The sequence below is a fragment of the Eurytemora carolleeae genome, unplaced genomic scaffold (genome assembly GCF_000591075.1).
Source record: "Eurytemora carolleeae unplaced genomic scaffold, Eaff_2.0 scaffold518, whole genome shotgun sequence".
Lineage (NCBI taxonomy): Eukaryota > Metazoa > Arthropoda > Copepoda > Calanoida > Temoridae > Eurytemora > Eurytemora carolleeae.
In genome coordinates this window covers 79,586-96,713 of record NW_019396412.1, presented here as the reverse complement: position 1 = coordinate 96,713, position 17,128 = coordinate 79,586, and the positions used below count along the sequence as shown (strand labels likewise).

Sequence of the window (17,128 nt, the reverse complement as noted above, 5' to 3'; positions counted from 1 at the left end):
GTTCACTTTAATCTATGATATACCTGCTCGTGAGTCGTGCTCAACTCTTCAGAGACAATATTACAGATATACTGAGATATACAGATATACAGATATACTGAGTTTTCCATTCAACATTTGAGACAAAATGGCCAATGGGTCCAATGGGTCCAGTGGGTCCAATGAACCATGCATGATATATGATATTGATAAAGACAAAATGACAAACAAATGTCTACTTTATACAAAAAAATCAAATATGGACAACAAAAATAAAATAGAAAATCGTGGACTGAAGGTTTAATTCTATGCATGTATATATTAGTTATAAAATATTTCTATAAAAGATTAGATATATCCGACCAGTTTAAACCTTTAGATCGATCGACAGAATTATCTACCATACGGTCGTCTTTAAAATCTTATCCTTTGTGTGTAAACTGTATAATGTGAGTAGTTTAATGACGAATAGAAAATCTTTTATCCTTGTTTTAATTGATTTTTTGTTAAACTTGAAGTTACAAAAACATAAGAATAATCATTATCTGCCGTTTATGTACTGAATAAACTCAAAATTGAGAAAACGGTTGAGCCGAGTGGATTATAATTATTATGTTAGACATGGTAAAATAAAAAAAAATCCTAAACTCGTGAAAATTTTCGCCATCGAAAGTATGGTGGGAGGAAGTAAGACAAAATGTTTCCCTTAAATGTTCCAATTTTGAGGAAAAAAATTTAAAATAAATTTATTATTAAATTGTTTAGGCGTGGATTAGGATCTAGGTTGGGTCCGAATGGGTTTACAACTGTTGGAAAAATGAAGGTATAACATATGTTTAAATTTTAAATTTTTAGAACAGTTTTTGTTGTTGTAACACATTGTAAATTTGTAATGCTTAAAAATAATTATCCTAATTTAAATTAAATATTGGTTCGCTTCAACCCTGAAAGCCATCACACTTACTTATTATTTTGGTTTCCAACGCAAGTGCAGATTTTACTTGCATGCAATTGCAAGCCCTGTAATTTTGCGCAATTCCGCGCAACGAAATTCTGATTAGAAATCCGTTGGTATATACGCCCAGTGTTATAATAGATTACTCATGGAGAATTTATTTTATTTTAGAAAAACTAAATAGGGAAATATTACATCGCTAAAACATGCAATATATAGCATATGTATCAATTCAAAGTTGAACCCAGCTAATTGAAAAAAATTTCGAGCATGTTCCACCATATTTGAAGCAATGTAATATTAATATAATTATTATTACGATTACGATATATATATATAAATATATATGTTAATATATATAATATTCGTTGCACATAACAGTACAATAGATTAAAAAAGAATACATGGATTAGACTTTAATGAACTGTCCTATGTTTTTTAAACCTCCCTGTACTGTAGGTAAAGATTCCTAAGTATAACTGTCCTATGTTTATTAGATCACCCTGTACTGTAGGTAAAGATGCCTAAGTATAACTGTCCTATGTTTATTAGATCACCCTGTACTGTAGGTAAAGATGCCTAAGTATAACTGTCCTATGTTTATTAGANTAGTTTCTGTATCTACTGGGTGTCCAACTTGATATATTTTGGTTTCTGTATCTACTGGGTGTCCAACCTGATATATTTTGGTTTCTGTATATACTGGGTGTCCAACCTGATATATTTTGGTTTCTGTATCTATTGGGTGTCCAGCTTGATATATTTTAGTTTCTGTATCTACTGGGTGTCCAACTTGATATATTTTGGTTTCTGTATCTACTGGGTGTCCAACTTGATATATTTTAGTTTCTGTATCTACTGGGTGTCCAACTTGATATATTTTGGTTTCTGTATCTACTGGGTGTCCAACATGATATATTTTAGTTTCTGTATCTACTAGGTGCCCAACTTGATATATTTTGGTTTCCGTATCTACTGGGTACCCAACTTGATATATTTTGGTTTCTGTATCTACTGGGTGTCCAATTTGATAAAAAGAGACATTTCTTGTTCTTGACATATATTGTTATTAGATACAAAGCGTCCCATTAGTCTTATACAAGTTTTAAGTGTTTAAAACGTTTTATTAGTCACTGAAAATTCTTTACATGTTTTCCAATATGATGCAGGACACCCTGTATCTCTCCCATCCTTCCAACAGTTCTCAGTCTAATATAAAACAAAAAAGAGCAAAAAAACTTTGGTTTCACATGACAATATACAGTACAATAAACAGTAAATATACAGTACAATATAAAATGCAGTACACTATACATTACAATATAAATACTATTTACAGTACAATATACAGTAAAATATACAGTACAATATACATTGCAATATACAGTACAATATATATTGCAATATACAGTACAATATACAGTACAATATACAGTACAATATACAGTACAATATTTAGTACAACATACAGTACAATATACAGTATAATTTAAAGTACAATATACAGTAAAATGTACAGTACAATATACAGTACAATAGACAGTACAATATACGGTACAATATACAGCACAATATACAATACAATATACAGTATAATATAAGTACAATATACAGTAAAATAAACAGTAAATATACAGTACAATATAAAATGCAGTACACTATACATTACAATATAAATACTATTTACAGTACAATATACAGTACAATATACTGTATAATATGCATTACAATATACAGTACAATATACAGCACAATATACAATACAATATAAAGTATAATATACAATACAATGTACATTACAATATAGAGTACAATATACAGTACAATTATGCAGTACAATGTACAGTACAATATACAGTAAAATATACAGTAAAATATACAGTACAATATGCATTACAATATACAGTACAATATACAGTACAATATACAGTACAATTTACAGTACAATTTACAGTACAATATACAGTACAATATGCATACAATATACAGTACAGTATACAGTACAATATACAGCATAATATACAGTACAATATACAGTACAATATACAGTATAGTTATGCAGTACAATGTACAGTGCAATATTCAGTAAAATAGATAGTAAAATATACTGTACAATTTGCAGTGCAATAACAGTACAATATACAGTACAATGTACAGTACAACATACAGTACAATATACGGTACAATATACAGTACAATATACAGTATAATATAAGTACAATATACAGTAAAATATACAGTAAAATATACAGTAAATATACAGTACAGTATGCATTACAATATACAGTACAATTTACAGTACAAAATACAATACAATATACAGTACAATTTACAGTACAATATACAATACAATATACAGTACAGTATACATTCCAATATTCATTACAATATAAAGTACAATATACAGTACAATATACAGTACAATATACAGTACAATATACAGTAAAAGATACAGTACAATATACAGTAACTATACATCACAATATAGAGTACAATATACAGTACAATATACAGTGCAATTATGCAGTACAATGTACAGTACAATATAGAGTAAAATATACAGTAAAATATACAGTAGAATATACAGTACAATAACAGTACAATATAAATGTATGTTTTTCCTAGTCCCTCGAAGCTGGACCCTAATTCGCCAGCAATGGAGAAACTGAAAAAATCTAAAGTTTTCAACCCTTCAAGATCATCAGTTCTTCTTGTTCTCCAGGAAAGCACATACAAATTCTTTTTCAGATATGAACAACGAACTTATGAACGTTTACATTTGTGTGTTAATTTTCAAATTCTCCCCTTTTTTTAAATCAGCAAAAAAGTGAAATCAACTTAACATTTTGGTTCGAGTTTTCAGTTTATTGAAATCACTTTGTGCGTCAACATAACGTTTTTACCTGCGGCGGAAGTAAAAGCAAGAATCATCTAGTTAAAATTCGGATTTTTTTTTTGATTTTTTAGTTTTTTTAATAAAGTTCATATTTAAATATCAAATCAGAAAAAAATTAGTTTCAACTTTTGATTAATTTTAATATTAATTTATTGTCAGAGAGTTAATTTATCAAAAATCAGCAAAATAGAAGATAAAAGAATATTTTCAACTTTGTTTTGATTTTTTTCCAAGTTCAGAAATAGACAATATTTAATCGGAAAACAGGACTTGAGTATTTGGGATGATTGTTTGCTCTATATAATATGGATCTATGAAAATGCACCAAGAACTATACTACATTACAAGTACGATTTTGTAACATCATAGCTCATGTTATTTTGATTTTACACTCAAGTATGAAAGCAACAAGCTTTAAAGTTACATTTTATAAATTAAAACATTTTTGTCCTTTATATAGCTCTTCAAGAAAGAAGTAATGATTGAAAACATATGAAATCAATTCTTAGTGGAAATTACTGTAGTTTGACGTCAGTCTGAGTTTTCTTTGTATTTTTCATAGATTATAACAATACATTTAGATCACTATATGTCATCTTTAAAAGATTTATGGGTTTTTCGTTCATAATAACCCTGAGGCAGAAGCCCAAAGGAATCTTGAAAAGACAACTTCTAGTGTTCTATCTGTATTGTTATTAATCTATGCAGTACACTGAATTTATAAATAAAGGTATGGAAGTTCCTGCTGATGTATCTTCCAGGATTAGAACCATTTTTTTAATGTTATTTTACATTTTTAGCATTTGTGTACAGGGTTACCCACAAAGGATGAGACAATTTAATGACGACCTTTAACTCTAAGGTATGATTTGCCAGGCAAATATTCTTTAAATGGCACGTCTAACTAAAGTAAATTGAACGTATGATTGAAATCTTATTTGTTTCAAATCATAACTCTTCTTACGGAGAAGATCAAATTTGATTTTCTCATTCTTGTGTGTAAGATGAAAACAAGAGGAGCTGCGAGGTCACAAAGTCACACCAGTGATGTCACACAATATTTACCTTCTCCTTCTATCTAGTTTACAGTCATGGTTTACTTAATGATATAGTAAAGATCATAAAACGTGTTCAGCAGCGGAAAATAAGGAATATGTAAGAAATAAGAAAGAATAATTCCGTACAGTCGTCTTTTATGCCTCATTCTTTGTGGGCCCCCCTGTAAAAAAGTAAATATGTGGCAGGATCATGACAGCGGTAGATTTGAAGTTGACACAGGATCCATTATCCAGGTTTAAACTCTTTTCATAATTTTCATCTTCTTCTCTTCAATAAATAGTGGAGCAGTGGTTGCCCTGTCATAACCGCAGTGCTCAGCCCACAAATTGTTTCCTCATCTGAACATTTTAATTGGGGGGGGAGGGGGTAGTCCCCATTTTCAGGCTAGCTTTGGGGCTAATATATTGGTGGGAAGTTAAAAGAAATGATTAAAAAAAAGTTTTATTAATGATTTAATTTTGTTTCACTGTTCAGGCAAGACAAGATGTACGCAGAATCTGAACACTGTCTTTACCTGAACAACAGAGAACTGCTGTACGCAGAATCTGAACACTGTCTTTACATGAACAACATGAACTGCTGTACAATAAAATTTCCTTTCTGAACAATTTAAGATAATTTATTAAAATCTGATGTATTCTTTAACCCAACATTTGAAAAAAAATAATTTTTATTGAATAAAGATAGTTTAGTGTATGTTTGTTCACAAAATCTAAAAAAACATGCTTATCATCAGCAAATATTGATACTTTGAAGGTAGACTGACTAGCTTCAATCATGAATATTTGCTATATTGCAGGGCAAAATTTTTTTTAAATAAGATTAAAACGGAAAAAATTAACATGAACATATTATTAGATATATATCTTAAAACATTTTGTTTAAAAAACTTTAAGATAATATATTTTATTTTAAACTAACTTTAAAAATAAAGATATTTATACTATCTATAGCATTAAAGTTTTTAGTATTATCATTTTATTGATGTTAGGTCCAAAAGTCACAAAAGCAAATTGTTTTTCTTCATTTTTTAAAATATAGTATAATTTAGATATGTTCGAAAATATAGTATAATTTAGATATGTTAGAAAATATAGTATAATTTAGATATGTTCGAAAATATAGTATAATTTAGATACGTTCGAAAATGTAGTATAATCTAGAGATGTTCGAAAATATAGTATAATTTAGATATGTTCGAAGATATAGTATAATTTAGATAGGTTCGAAAATATACTATAATTTAGATATGTTTGAAAATATAGTACAATTTAGATATGTTCGAAAATATAGTATAATTTAGATACGTTCGAAAATATAGTATAATCTAGAGATGTTCGAAAATATAGTATAATTTAGATATGTTCGAAAATATAGTATAATCTAGATATGTTCGAAAATATAGTACAATTTTGATATGTTCGAAAATATAGTATAATTTAGATATGTTAGAAAATGTAGAATAATCTAGATAGGTTCGAAAATATGGTATAATTTAGATATGTTTGAAAATATAGTACAATTTAGATATGTTCGAAAATATAGTATAATTTAGATATGTTCGAAAATATAGAATTATTTAGATACGTTCGAAAATATAGCATAATTTAGATATGCTCGAAAATATAGTATAATCTAGATATGTTCGAAAATATAGTATAATTTAGATATGTTCGAAAATATAGTATAATTTAGATACGTTCGAAAATATAGTATAATCTAGAGATGTTCGAAAATATAGTATAATTTAGATATGTTCGAAAATATAGAATTATTTAGATATGTTCGAAAATATAATATAATTTAGATATGTTCGAAAATATAGTATAATTTAGATATGTTCGAAAATATAGTATAATTGAGATACAGGGTGTCCCACGAAACATGACTAGCTTCAATCATGAATATTTGCTATATTGCAGGGCAAAAAAATTTTTAAATAACATTAAAACGGAAAAAACTAACATGAAAATATTATTATGTTCAAAAATAAAGTATAATTTAGATATGTTCGAAAATATAATATAATTTAGATATGTTTGAAAAATAAAATCAAACCTCTAATTGATTCTCACACCTTATTATTTGGTTAAAGTTGATATTTCTTGTTTCAATATATAGCGCTTCCTATATTTAGCAAATGAATTGGTATATTTTTTTCCTACTCGACTTGAATGGAAAGATATATAATTATGAAAAAGATAACTTAGCAGATTTGGCCAAACATTCTAAAAATATCTTACAGGGTATTCCCCCCCCCCCCCCCCCGGCCTGAGCCTGAAATTTTAAGACAGAGTATCGTCATGAAACTCGGTATGGAAACCTAGGTTTCGTGATTTGGGCAAGATAATTTTGAAGATATTTTATTTGGTTGCTTTTGTATTGTTTTATGATTTTCGGGGTTTTACATTTATATCTTTACAGATCTGTAGAACCCTAAAAGGAAACTCGGGAATTCCATTCAGCAAGACTGAGCAAGACTCAAAGAATATTTTTCCTTGTATACAGAATGTACTGAATAACCCTGACTACAATATACCAGTTCTGTGTTCTCATATATGCACCTATAGCTGTATCAGGCAAGTAAGCCCTATTTTCTATAAACTTCACTACGCTGTGCAGTGTACACAGTGCACAGAGTTCAGATCAACATATTTGTATAGAGCATCGCTCTTATTTTGATTTTAATCAATTTATGTGTTTCAATACAAAAAAAAATAATGTAGCACATTCGGGGTTCTTGAGTAGTTATCCAACTTAAGTGAACTACCAAACAAATGACCTATACAATAGAACTACCAAAAAGGTGACCTATACTGTGAAATAGCAAACAAGTGACCTATACTTTGAACTGCCAAACAAATGACCTATAATGTGAACTACCAAACAAGTGACCCATACTGTTAACTACCAAACAAACTGTGAACAGCCAAACAAGTGACTAATTATATTATGAACTACCAAACCAGTTACCTATACTCTGAACTACCAAACAAGTGAACTATACTGTGAACTGCCAAACAAGTGACCTATACTGTGAACTACCAAACAAATGACCTATACTGTGAACTACCAAACAAGTGACCTATACTGTGAACTACTAAACAAGTGACCTATACTATGAACTACCAAACAAGCGATCTATACTGTGAACTACCAAACAAGTGACCTATACTGAAAACTACCAAACAAGTGACCTACACTGTGAACTACCAAACAAGTAACCTAAACTGTGAACCACCAAACAATTGACCTATACTGAAAACTACCAAAAAAGTGATCTATACTGTGAACTACCAAACAAGTGATCTATACTGTGAACTACCAAACAAGTTACCATACTGAAAACTACCAATTAAATGACCTATTCTGTGAACTACCAAACAAGTGACCTATACTGTGAAATGCCAAACAAGTGACCTATACTGTGAACTACCAAACAAGTTACCTATGCTGAAAACTACCAAACAAATGACCTATACTGTGAACTACCAAACAAGTGACCTATACTGTGAACTGCCAAACAAGTGACCTATACTGTGAACTACCAAACAAGTTACCTATGCTGAAAACTACCAAACAAATCACCTATACTGTGAACTACCAAACATGTGACCTATACTGTGAACTACCAAACAAGTGACTTATACTGTAAACTACCAAACAAGTTACATATACCCTGAACTATCGAACAAGTGACGTACCATAATACCGTTAACTATATTACAAGTATCAAGAGTTTCAGATAAAAGCATCATTTTCAAATTATTTTTTGAAAATCCGTGAATAGTTGAAATACATGGTGGATCCTGGACAAAGTTATCTCTTCGAATAAACAATGCGTCTGACTATTAAAGTAAGAGACTAGTGAGTTTAAAGGGAGTGTTCGCGAAAAATGAAAGGGGGGTATAGGCTTAATGCGATAAAAAGCGCTTTTGATCGCTACTAATCTTACTTTTATCTGTTGCGTCTATAAGGAGAAAATTGTTAAAACGACTCACACCGAAGAACGCAGCGTCCATACAAATTCGGAAAGATGCAACATTCAACTCGGATGGTAAACAAATCAATTTAATTACAAACAAATCATTCAGATATTCAAAACAGTAGGCATCGATTATTTTTCGACGCATTCGTATATAGTTAATATTTCATAATATTTTTGATTTTGTTTTTTTTAAATAATTTTCGCTGGCGATGGATTTTCGAACATTCCTGGAAAATATGAAAATGTCGTCTTCATTTTCAAAAATCCTCGAAACAGGAATAAATGTTTTCAAAAGTAACTCTCAGATCATGAAAAATACATTAAGCCTATATGCCCTTTCATTTTTCGCGAACACTCCCTTTAAGAACAATATTAACAAAGGATAAAAACTTGAAAAAATTGCATGAACATATTTTTTAATAAACATAAGTTTCAGATAAAGGGTGTAATTGTCATGTCTTCTGTTCAGCAGGGTGGCAGCTGCAAATTTACAATGGCGGGTCGCAGAACACAAAAAATAACTATAAAATCATTTTTAAATCCAAATTTTTTGTATGGATTAGTTTTACTGTTACAAATATTTGTTGAATATGAATAAAAAAGCTTATATCGCTAATATTGAGAGTTCTAGAATTTAAAATATAAGTGGGCACCTTTTAATGTACACCCTTTATCTATCTTCTAAATAATAAAGCTCTTTGCTCATGCATATATGTTAGCTATAGCTGGCCAAACGGCTGGACCAAATGGGATGACATTTTTTGAGGGAACTCATGGGTTCCCAAGGAGTAAAATAGGCTAAACAAATTTTGACATTTTTTTTTCGAAAATCACCATTTTTTTTAAATCTAATTTTTTTCTTCAAAATTCCAAAAAGAAATCCACGGGCAACGCCGGGCACAGCTATTATAGTTATAAAATGCAAGATAAAAGAGAGATCGTTATTCAAATTTTATTGAATTAATAAATTATTTAACCAATATAGAATTTCATCACATACAGTAACAACCAGAAATAGGAAGACACTTCTGATGAATTTTGAACACAGCAATTGATTAACAAATTTTAGAAAATAGATATTGATATAAATCACAAAGAATTAATCTAATAAAAAATTCACAAAAAGGTCTTTTTCTTGTAAAATTGTACAATAAGGTGTTTTACACGGGTGACATATTATAATCCACGGCACATATATTTTGTATTTATGTCCACCAAAAATCCAAACCATTAAGTGATAATATTTATTCAAAATTACTGGCACGAGTTTGCGATCTCGTAGCTCCTCTATAATCAATTTCATATCTATCTGATATGACAAAATTTGCCCCCAAAAGTAAAATGAATTTAGCTTTTCCATTATGTGGTGTATGATAAGCTAAGTAATATTTAAGTCGTCTCTCAACTGCTATGTTTAATGGGACGCACTGTAGATTAAAAAAAATACATTAATTAGAAGTGATTGAATTATTTATTAATTGATTGATTAGTTGTTGAGGGATTTAACTGTCCGCAGTGCCTACAAGCTGGAACCGGTTCCTAAGTGTACAATAGCCCAGCAGGCGCTGAAGGCTCTGGAGATTAACCCTGAGAATCCTGTAATTATTGATGGGTTGACGGGAGATGTCACTACCAGGGGTCAACTTGCTGAGCAGGTCAACACCTACCTTCCTTAGAATATTTGCATCACTGCACAAAATTTCCGGGATCCAAACCGGTGCAACCATTTTCTGGTACCGCTGGTACCAGCTGTTCTAGTTTAACCGTACCTTATCACCTTATATGGCACTAGCCGTTCTAGTTTAACCGTAGTGAACATTCACTTCATGTGCTGGTACCAGCTGTTAAACTAGCTTTAATAGCAACACCGACTTCTTTCTATTCATTTACTTGTACCTGTACCAACTGTTCTAGTGTAACCTAACTTTATAACCTTATATGGTACCAGCCGTTTCAGTTTAACAGTACTGAACATTCACTTCATTTACTAGTAACCAGCTTATCTAGTGTAACCGTACCATATTATTACCTTATATGGTAACATCGTACTGTACATTCATGAAAAACACATTGACTGGTTATATTTTTGTGACATTTTGCCATTTATTATTGTTAGAAGTTATTAAATCAATGTTTGAAATATCAAAAAAGATTGACGACGGTTCGACCTTTTGAGAATTATAATGAAATGTTAACATCCTAACAGATGCGCATACGATACAGAAAGGGGGTAAGGGGGTCAAACCCCTCTAAAAAAAGTATAAACTGATGTATTCCCCAACAGGGACCAAAGACTTAAGCCCCCTCCCCCTGGAATGTAAAAAACGTTAAGCCCCCCCCCCCCCCACCCCAGGTTAAACTCCTGTATCCGCCCCTGGGCCCTGATCAATAATAATAAAGCTCTTATTAAATGCAGAGCAAAATTGATCCTTAAGCAACACTCTGATATGATTTTATTTAATTGACTTAATGCTTTTATAGAAATGAATACATTAATTCTAGAATCAAGAACAAAACAATATAAATAGACGAAATGTTTTAACTTAAGGGACTGTATGCATAATCTCAAGTGACCCTCCATGCAAAGATGACAATGTCCGATTAACGATGGTACCCTTGAAAGCTTAGTCTAATCAAGTATGATTTAGATATCCTTGTTTATAATTTCGAACACTGATTTTTTTCAATTGTGAGTTCGACTTTACAAATCTGACTTCCGCTTTTCCACTGAAAGAACACATGAAGGAATTTTTAAAATTAAACTTAGAAAATCGACAAATCTTTTACAATATTCTTCTACATTTTTGATCAGAAATAGGTTTAATAATTCATTATTTTGACAGCCATGATAATGTTTAGAATTCATACATATTTCTAGCAAAACCAACGACTACCAGTTTATTTATTTGCATTATTTTCCTTCAGATTTTACGTGTGGCTGGTTGGGTGTCTCAAAATATTGAAGAAGGTAAATTTTTGATTAATTATTGATTGAAACCATATGCTTACAGATTTTGATATTTAAGGAGATGTGATTGGACTGTCTCTGCCTAACATCACTCAGTACATGAGTACAGCCTTAGGGAGTATTCATGGTGGTGGCGTAGTTTCTCTTTTCAACCCCATCTATACTCAGAGGAAAATATTTATAATTCAAATTTTCAACACAAGATGGCACTGATTATTATCGTTAGAGTTTAGAATCTCTAGGCGGGGTGCAGCGTTGTTTAAATTATGACATAAAAGAGAGTCAAGGCAAAATATGTTGAGTCCGAAAACTTTAAGCTCTGATTACACCTTTTGGTTTATTTTCAACAGCTGTTTTTATTAATCTAAATTGATATTATATATTTTCTGAAAAAAAAAACTAATATTGATCATTTGACATCATCATTGGCAATAACTGAACAGAAGCTAAAACTTTTAATAACTTATTTCTTTATACATCATAACTTGAAATAAATAATTGACAGTGAACTAGAGCACACTGTAGGGTTAGTCAAGTAAGTAAGAAAAATGACATTATTAAAGGGATTGTTTCCTTATTTTGAAAATACTCATAACATCCCATTTTTTGGAATTAGAGGAACACAATTAACACTGTAAACAAGATGTAAGGATAAGGTCAAATTTATGCGACATTACTGGCTTTGTGACCTCGTAGCACCTCAAGTTCTGATTTTAAGTTCAAGTTTTAACAGAGCAAATTCATTCGGTTACATACAAGAAATTACAGACATTTTTGTTAATGCTATAAGAGGGGTTGTAACTGCTATTTTACTTACCAGTCACAACTAGCCAGTTTATTGAGGCTAAGAATGGTCAGAATTTTTCAGCAAAATTTGCTCCGCGTTTTGCTGATTAAAGCTAGAGTTGATTATATAAGTCGTTTTCAATTTTTTTCGATACCTACTAAATTTAAAAAAAAAACATCTTTAAGCGCAGAAATATAGGCTTCGTTATTATTCTGAACTTGAAAATTAGGGTATTTATGGTTACTTTTAAAGTGTTTCTCGAAACCTTGGATATTTGTTATTTTGTAAGATATTCGGACATTTTTTATATTTATAAAAACTCACAAATTGATATTTTTCTTTTAACAAATTTTAAATATTCACAGAGTTAAGAAAATATAAATTTCTTAATGTCGTCATTCTACCAATTGTTTTTTTTTTAATCTCAGTATATAGTTTATCTAATCATTTAGCATGTGTTTATAGACCTAAACTGATTATTTAATCATTTATCATGTGTTTATAGACCTAAACTGATTATCTAATCATTTATCATGTGTTTATAGACCTAAACTGATCTTCACAAGCGCTCTTTCTCTAGATACCTTCAAGGCAATAAATTGTTCTGTTGAGGTAATTTAAACCCAGGTTTGATTTAAGTCTTTTGTTTTTAGCGTTGTCTTTAAATTGTTTATTCAATGATTTTGCTAAAAAAGAAGTTTATAGTTGCAGGGAATCATTAATATACAGTGATAACCAGAAAACAATGGAATAGACAGACGACATTATAGCAATATATAAGCGTTTTGATGTTGTTGCAAAGCAAATATCAATTTAAGTGAATGGATCTATTTACACTGTACAATTGCTATGTCTAATTTTCATTGAACTAGTTTAAGTCCTAACTTAAATTTAAAAGTCGTCTTCCTATTTCAGAGTTTTCTGGTTATTATTGTAAGGAAGCAGAATATAAATTCCATACAGTCGATTCTTAAGTCTCATCCTTTGTGGGTAACTCTGTAGATTTAGATTTTATATTTTTGACAAACATTTTTTTCCGTTTAAAATCTCATTTTGTTGTTTAGAGTATTGGGAGTAACCTTTAGTTTATCAGTTAGATTTAATTATATTTTTTTTAATAAACATTTTCCATCCTGGAGTTTAGTTAGCAGAAAAATATAACGCCAATTATAATTCTGAAAATTCCAACAACAAAAAAAACATTTTGAGAATTAGGTTTGAAATTATAATGCTTAAAATTGATTTACAAAAACCATTGAAACTATATAAGGGTGGGATAGGGTGGCGGGAATCGTTCGATAAGAATTGTTTTTGCATTTAGATAAAAGGTAAAATTAAACAAATCAAGTAAAGGTTTATATTAAATTATCAAATATTAAAATTATTCAAAACCTAACATTTAAACATAATATTTAGTGTGAACAAAAAACAGGAATTTTAATTATAAATCTGGATTAAAAAGTATTAAGTCACAATTTTTGTCTTTTAACTATTGTAATTATAATGTTTTGTAATTGATATGTATTTTATTTAACAGGTTTTAAATTAAGATTTTTGCTCTCGTTTCATTTATTTTGATTTGTTCACACAGTTTCATTTAGAAGTATGTTGTGTTCGGGCCGGAAATTCAAGGAACAATCTCGGCAAAAGTCGTCTTCACTTCAGGTTTATTTCTGTTAAAAAAATCTGATAAATTATTAGACTTTAGAAAGATTACAAATTCAAATTCATGAAAATTAAAGCGTAGCACATGAAGGGATGGATCGTTTCCCCCTTTTTTTTTTTAAACGACCCTTCGTTAACGATTTTTAACGACCTATTGGTTGAAAGTCAAAGTTCGCAAAAAAAATGACAAATAAAAACTGCTCCATGTGCTATCCTTAAACATCATCGAAAAAAGATTTTTAAAAAATTATGCAAAATAATAACTATACGCACCTTATAATTAAAAAAAAAGTATATAAAAAATTTAGTTTAAACAATCCTGCCCTGATTCTGAATCACCCTTATGCATGCTTTCATTGTTAATATTTTTAAAGATGTTTTTCAGACAAGATTGCTGAAGGTGTTGGAGTCGGAGATTTTAACGATACAACACTTCTGCCCCTCAGCAGCGGAACAACAGGTAAAAAATTATTTTTTTTTAAATTGAATATTTTTATATTTTCTAATATTAGGTCTACCTAAGGCAGTCTGCTTGTCCCACAAGAACTGTGTGACATACAATGTGATAGTAAGTATTTTACGATTAATTACCTCTCATCTGTTTCTCCATTTGCAGAGTGGCATGTCTGATTTAACGGTACCCTTTAAGACTTTGACTATCCATGGATGACGAAGTTTTTTTTAGTTCAGAAAAAAGTACATAGTTTATACGCTACAATTTACGGGCATAGTTTTTACACAATTTTTAGCGAGAAACACCCGTATTTCTCCGGCGAATATATTTTTCTGATTGATTAAGTTTTGTTATTATTATTCAGATGATATTATTAATATCATAAATCTTAATTAATTTTAAAACCATTTTTAGACGATGCATGATCATTTTGGAACCTTAGGTCCTGGCAAGGTAATTTTGTTTAGAAATAATAAATCCTTCACATTTTTTATTCAAACATTATTTTAATGTTTAAAAAAAAAAAATATTTATTTAATTTCCATAAACTTGGTTATTTAAGAGATTCTAAGGTATAGTTTATTTTAAATTTAAAAATATTTTTTAGATTAGAAATATTCTTTTTTAATATTTTTTGCTAAACCTGTCTTTCTATACTTTCATAGTTTTTTTTCTGGAGCAAATTATTTGAATTTAATTATTTGAACGTTTAGAACTGTTTGATGTTACTTCCTAAGTTCCACGCGTATGGTTTCACCATGTCCCTTAACAGTATTCTCAAGGGAGCAGTCTACACCACCCTCCCCAGGTTATTTAGCTCCTTGAACCCTTGATTCCGTGATTCCTCGATTCCTCGATTCCTTGATTTCTTGATTCCGTGATTCCTTGATTCCGTGATTCCTTGATTCAGTGATTCCTTGGTTCCGTGATTCTGTGATTCCTTGATTCCTTGAATCCTTGATTCCTTGATTCCTTGATTCCGTGATTCCTTGATTCCTTGATTCCTTGATTCCTTGATTCCTTGATTCCNTCCTTGAATCCTTGATTCCTTGAATCCTTGATTCCTTGAATCCTTGATTCCTTGAATCCTTGATTCCTTGAATCCTTGATTCCTTGAATCCTTGATTCCTTGAATCCTTGATTCCTTGAATCCTTGATTCCTTGAATCCTTGATTCCTTGAATCCTTGATTCCTTGAATCCTTGATTCCTTGAATCCTTGATTCCTTGAATCCTTGATTCCTTGAATCCTTGATTCCTTGAATCCTTGATTCCTTGAATCCTTGATTCCTTGAATCCTTGATTCCTTGAATCCTTGATTCCTTGAATCTATAAATCTTTAATTCTTCTTCTTTAAAAACACAAAAATGTTGCAAATCTTTTATGTTTTTGTATAACTTACAGGGACTGTAGAGGAAAAATTAAAGGGCTTTGGTTTAATTTTGACACAGTTTTATATCAATTTCTCGTGACAGGGACATCAGATAGAACTAATATTGGTTGCGATCATCTCCAAGAAAAAGGCCATGCAGGAATGAAATTTGCTCTATGACGATAAAAATATCGGTCACATCAATACTGTTCTCACTCCTGACTTAGTGACACATATCCTCATATATATATTGACTGTTTGTTTACAGATATACCGAGGTATGGGAAACTAGTTGAAATCTATAAATACTTGGTTTATTTTCTATGTAAGGTTACGCTCGACAGTTTAGGTCAAACCCCCTCCCTTCTCTCCCCCTCATCCTTTTACTCCTTTTACTCCCCCTCCCCCATCCGTCTTCTCCTTGAGAAACCCCGTGAAGGTTAACTCTGTTATTGACCAACTTTCCTGAAATTTAAGATCATTCTCTTAAATAAGAGTGATTGGCATGAGTAAGAGTAGGGGAGGGGAGAGGGTATTTTTGAAATAAATTGTCATACATAATTTAGTATCGCTAAAACATAAGAATGTCCTTTTCCCCCAGTTTCTCCTCCTTTGCATGTAGGTCAGCTAGAGGTTAGGTTTGGGTCAACTTCTTCCTGTGTCAGATTCAGTTCTGTGTCCTGGGAGACTAAAGCAGGTGTACAATGTTTACCATGTACATAATGTATACCCCTCTTTCTGGAAAAAATTGAATTTGTTAGACTTGGCTAACATTTTTTGAGGGTACCCGTGGGTTCCCTCAAAAAATGTCAGCCAATTTGGTTCAACCGTTTAGCCGGCTATCTAGCTAACATGTATAAATATATATATAAATATATTAAAGTAAAAAGAGCCTCTTTTCTAAATCTTTATCTTTCTATGTTTATTAGCAATTATATTGCTAAAGGTGACTCATGTATAGATATATATAGATTACATCTGCCCTTGTCATATATAATATGATGTAT

The 17,128-nt window shown here is 30.6% G+C and overlaps 1 protein-coding gene and 1 long non-coding RNA gene across 3 annotated transcripts; both read left to right on the top strand.

The window, feature by feature from the left end:
• The first annotated feature begins 5,068 nt into the window (after nucleotides 1–5,068).
• Nucleotides 5,069–5,571, top strand: LOC111702802 (uncharacterized). Its single transcript, XR_002765495.1, has 2 exons — nucleotides 5,069–5,122; nucleotides 5,364–5,571. It is a non-coding gene; the product is annotated as an uncharacterized LOC111702802 (long non-coding RNA).
• A 1,738-nt stretch (nucleotides 5,572–7,309) lies between these two features.
• Nucleotides 7,310–15,618, top strand: LOC111702807 (probable 4-coumarate--CoA ligase 1). Of its 2 annotated transcripts, XM_023474597.1 has the most exons (12): nucleotides 7,310–7,468; nucleotides 8,680–8,745; nucleotides 10,368–10,532; nucleotides 11,803–11,845; nucleotides 11,904–12,015; nucleotides 12,351–12,380; nucleotides 13,178–13,244; nucleotides 14,234–14,297; nucleotides 14,683–14,757; nucleotides 14,810–14,865; nucleotides 15,166–15,204; nucleotides 15,465–15,618. In XM_023474597.1, the coding sequence occupies exons 2-12, from the start codon at nucleotides 8,728–8,730 to the stop codon at nucleotides 15,582–15,584; spliced, it is 789 nt and encodes a 262-aa protein (XP_023330365.1). In that variant the 5' UTR covers nucleotides 7,310–7,468; nucleotides 8,680–8,727; the 3' UTR covers nucleotides 15,585–15,618. The 2 variants fall into 2 exon arrangements, with proteins under 2 accessions (XP_023330365.1, XP_023330363.1); XM_023474595.1 differs by lacking the exon at nucleotides 7,310–7,468 and having other exon boundaries at nucleotides 8,635–8,745; nucleotides 15,465–15,617.
• The last annotated feature ends 1,510 nt before the right edge of the window (nucleotides 15,619–17,128 follow it).